Source organism: Dendrobium catenatum, unplaced genomic scaffold, assembly GCF_001605985.2.
Source record: "Dendrobium catenatum unplaced genomic scaffold, ASM160598v2 fragScaff_scaffold_1220, whole genome shotgun sequence".
NCBI lineage: Eukaryota > Viridiplantae > Streptophyta > Magnoliopsida > Asparagales > Orchidaceae > Dendrobium > Dendrobium catenatum.
In genome coordinates this window covers 3,672,667-3,676,743 of record NW_021319682.1, presented here as the reverse complement: position 1 = coordinate 3,676,743, position 4,077 = coordinate 3,672,667, and the positions used below count along the sequence as shown (strand labels likewise).

General features: G+C 36.9%; 1 protein-coding gene across 1 annotated transcript; it reads left to right on the top strand.

Annotated features, from left to right (window-relative positions):
- Window positions 1-2,758: 2,758 nt before the first annotated feature.
- Window positions 2,759-3,589, top strand: LOC110110064 (probable CCR4-associated factor 1 homolog 7). The gene has a single exon (XM_020841368.2). The coding sequence runs from the start codon at window positions 2,759-2,761 to the stop codon at window positions 3,587-3,589; it is 831 nt and encodes a 276-aa protein (XP_020697027.2).
- Window positions 3,590-4,077: the final 488 nt, after the last annotated feature.

The following is a 4,077-nucleotide window of genomic DNA, read 5'->3' as shown; positions in this document are numbered from 1 at the left end:
TCGCTATCGGCTACTAAATGCTACAAAAATATTAATTTTTAATAGCTTTTGTAGTACAAAAGTTTTGTATCTACATATCTAGAGCAGCTAAGAATAAACTTATTACAATTATAAGGGAATTGCTCAATAAAATAATTAACTTAAGTAATGTATTTAAAAAAAAAAAATTGCAAATTATTTGATCTCTTTGCAAGTTCATTAATTAAAATTGTTTATATCCTGCATTATATTTGATATCAAAATTAAGTTGTATTATTTGAAATGCATGCCCTACATTATGTATGATATCTAAATATGTCGCCGACTAAGTATTCGTTTGGGACGACTTTTTTACTGTTTCTTAAAACAACTTTTTGATGCATTTTTTTTTATTTGAGAGTTTCTTTAAGAAGCAGTAGGAAAGCCATCTCTTTTTATATAGCACCTTTGAATTCTTAGGAGATTGATGAATAACTTTATTAAATCAAAAATTCAAACCAGGCTACACAACTATATAACAAATTCTATAACACTAAAAGTATAGTCAAATATGTGGCCAATTCTAAAACACTCAAGCCCAAACCTATAAATTGGGGGATGAAGGGAGACCTAAATTTTTGTATTTTTTATATTTATTAAAATCATAGATATTCTCAATCTAGAATCCTTCTTTTCTCTCTCTAATTTTATTTTATCATTTCGATATGATTAGTATAACTGGATGTAACTACTATAAGCAAAGTGCTTCCACATCATTTATTCAAAAAGAATTCATCCACAAGTAATGCTTGGTGACATGTTGACTTGAAACTTTGAATGTAAACACCCAAAAAGAATTATATATTTACTCCAAACATCATTCATTATCAAGTTGCATATCAAATAATGTCCATGAATTTTTTCATATATATATATAACATGTATAAATAAAATGATAATTATAAAATAATGCTTTAGATGACCCTCTTATATACATGATTGCTTGCTCGTGATACCGTCGAGCCTCTTATAAGAAAAGTCAATATCTTTATCTCTCTTCATATTTGGCATGATAGTTTTGGCTTTAAATTAATTAGTTTAAGATCTCACACTCTTCAATTTAATTATGTATTTAATGAGCCATGATTGAGCGTGTTAGTAGTCTTTCATTCTAACATCTAAAGTGCAATTATGTTATGATTTACGGCTATTAATCTAAAAAATATTTGGCTTTGCTAACTACTTGGCTTTTAAGGTTTAAAAACACTTTTTTTTTTTTAATGTGTAATCGACATAACATATTTAGGCATGTTTTTTTCACTTTCAATGAAATTTATTTATCATGGCATCTGGATTTATTACCCACTTTAACTCTTCGTCACCTTAAATTGTCCAAGCATCAAGTCAAATGAGATCAAACTTGAATGTAATGCCATTATATATATATATATATATATATATATATGTTGCGGGCTAAAATATATGTGGTGATAGAGTTTTAATTCTACGTCTTAATGCTGCACGGATATCCAGCTCACACATAGAGAACACAAGATTTTTTACGTGAAAAATCCTGTAAAGGAAACAACAACGGGGCCTAGTCCAGTTTAAAAGATTCCACTAGAATTTGAGTTGAGTACAGTGGGCTGATGCGTCCTTGAGGGCGATCAAATTACAAATGTCAACTGTATGATTGAAGTCTAGTGTCAAATCTTGCGTCAGTTAGTAGTCTGGAAGTGACTTGGTGGTCTGACAGAATTTCGAGCCTCAGGTGGTGGTTTGACAGAACTTTGGGCCTCAGGCAGTGGTTCGGTGGAGCTCAAGGCATTAAGTGGTGGTCTGGCAGAGGTAAGGGCTTCAAGTGGGGGTCCGACGAAGGTGAGGACCTCAAGTGGGAGTCCAGCAAAGGTGAGGGCCTCAGGTGGTGATTTGGCAAAGATGATGGCCTCAAGTGGTGGTCCGACAAAGGTGAGGGTGTCAAGTGGTGGTCCGGCAAAGGTGAGGGACTCAAGTGGTGTTCCGGCGGAGGTGAGGGCCTCAAGTGGTGGTCCGACGAAGCAACGACGTCAGACGGTGGTCCAGCGGAAGTCAGGCGATGGTCGAGGAGGAGCAAGGAGGCATGAGCAATCTCCGATCTCTCTCTTTGAATCCTTTGGCTTGGGTCCCCATCTCAAGATAAAGGAGCGATCTATTTATAGATTTTTTTAGTGGCATTGCCCGTAAATAAGTGAGAGGTCAAGGATAAATAGGGAGTGGTTGGATGGACGGCCGATGTTGAATCCCTTGATCAAGGACTTTTTGATGGACATTTGAATGTCTTAGTGATGTCGGAATTCGGTGATCTTGGGTCCGTTGGATTTGTCTCGTCGAGCCTCTCAATTTGACGATAAGCATGTTATGTTTGGAAACCATTTGATAATCCAAATTGTGGCTTGAACCTTCCAACAACACTTCTAACCCTTGTTTTGGACCCATTTGGGCTTGGAATGAGTTAGTTTTGGTGTCGTTGGGTTCGTATTCTCGAGATGTTTAGTTTGAATATAAGTTCACTGAAATCGGAGTTCGGATGGTCCCAATTTTAATTTCGGAAGTTTCCAATTTCATTTTGCATTGAGATTCGTGCCTGATCAAGATAATTTTTACTTAATAAGTTTGTTAGAGACTTTCGCCCAAATGGCCAAATGCCCCAAATTTAAGGATGAAAGGAGAGGGTGCTTCATCTATTTATTAAAGTTGCCATTTTTGTTCTTAAATCCAGCAACCAAACATCCCTTCCCCGTTTAGCTGCTACCGGTGCCCGATGTGGAGCCTCAATAACCTTAATGGCGACTTCGCCGCCGACTCTGTTGAGATCCGTGAGGTATGGGACTCTAACCTGGAGGAGGAACTTTTTCTCATCCGCTCTATTGTCGCCGACCATCCCTTCGTCTCCATTGACACCGAGTTCCCTGGCGTTGCAGTTATCCCCGTCGTCAATTCTCCGACTTCAGTAACCGAATTCAATTACCAGACTCTCCAACTCAACGTCAACATTCTCAAACTCGTCCAACTCGGCCTCACCTTCTTTGACTCTTCAGGCCACCTACCTCTCTTAGGCTCTCCCCCTCACCCTTGCATTTGGCAGTTCAATTTCCGCGAGTTCAACGCAGTAGGCGACATCTGCAACCGCAACTCGATCGAGCTTCTCCGTCGCAGCGGCATGGACTTAGAAAAGAATCACCGCCTCGGCGTCACCGCCAATCGCTTTTCCGAACTCATCATCTCTTCAGGCATCGTGCAGAATGATTCCGTTCAATGGATCACTTTCCATAGTTGCTTCGACTTAGGATTTCTTCTCAAAACATTAACTTGCTGCAATCTACCGGACTATCATGCAGATTTCTACCGCTCTCTGCGGTTGTATTTTCCTAAATTCTATGACATCAAGCATTTGATGAAGTTCTGTAACAACCTCCATGGCGGGCTCAACAAGGTCGCAGAGGATCTTGGGGTGAATAGAGTCGGAACCTGCCACCAGTCTGGATCAGATAGTTTGCTCACTGCTGCCGTCTTCTGGAAGTTGAAAGATCGTTTTTTTCATGGATCAGTCGACAGATACGCTGGAGTTTTATATGGCCTTAGGCGTGATTGAACATGATCCATTATTAGCAATAATAATTTAGAAGAAAAATTTAACTAGTAGTTAAATTTTTTTTAAGGAAAATAAATTTGGGCCATCCCCAATTAACTGAATATTGGTTTTTCTATGTTTTTTTAATAAAATTTATTGCTTTCATGTCCCTAAATATATATTGTTATAAGTGAGCTATTATATAATAACAATTTAAATTGTCGTTATGTGTTGAAAGTCCCATTTGAGAATGTTTTTCTATGATGCAGTACAGTAGTTTTGTATATATTTACTTAGAGCACCTAACAGTAAACTTATTATAATTATATACATCAATAGTTAGAATATTAAGATACTAATGGAATTGCTCAATAAAATAATTAACTTAAGCAATGTATCATAAGAAATTTTGTAAATTATTTGATCTCTTTTCGAGTTCATTAATTAAAATTTTTTATATCCCACATTATATTTGATATCAAAATTAAGGTGTTTTTTTTTTTTTGAAA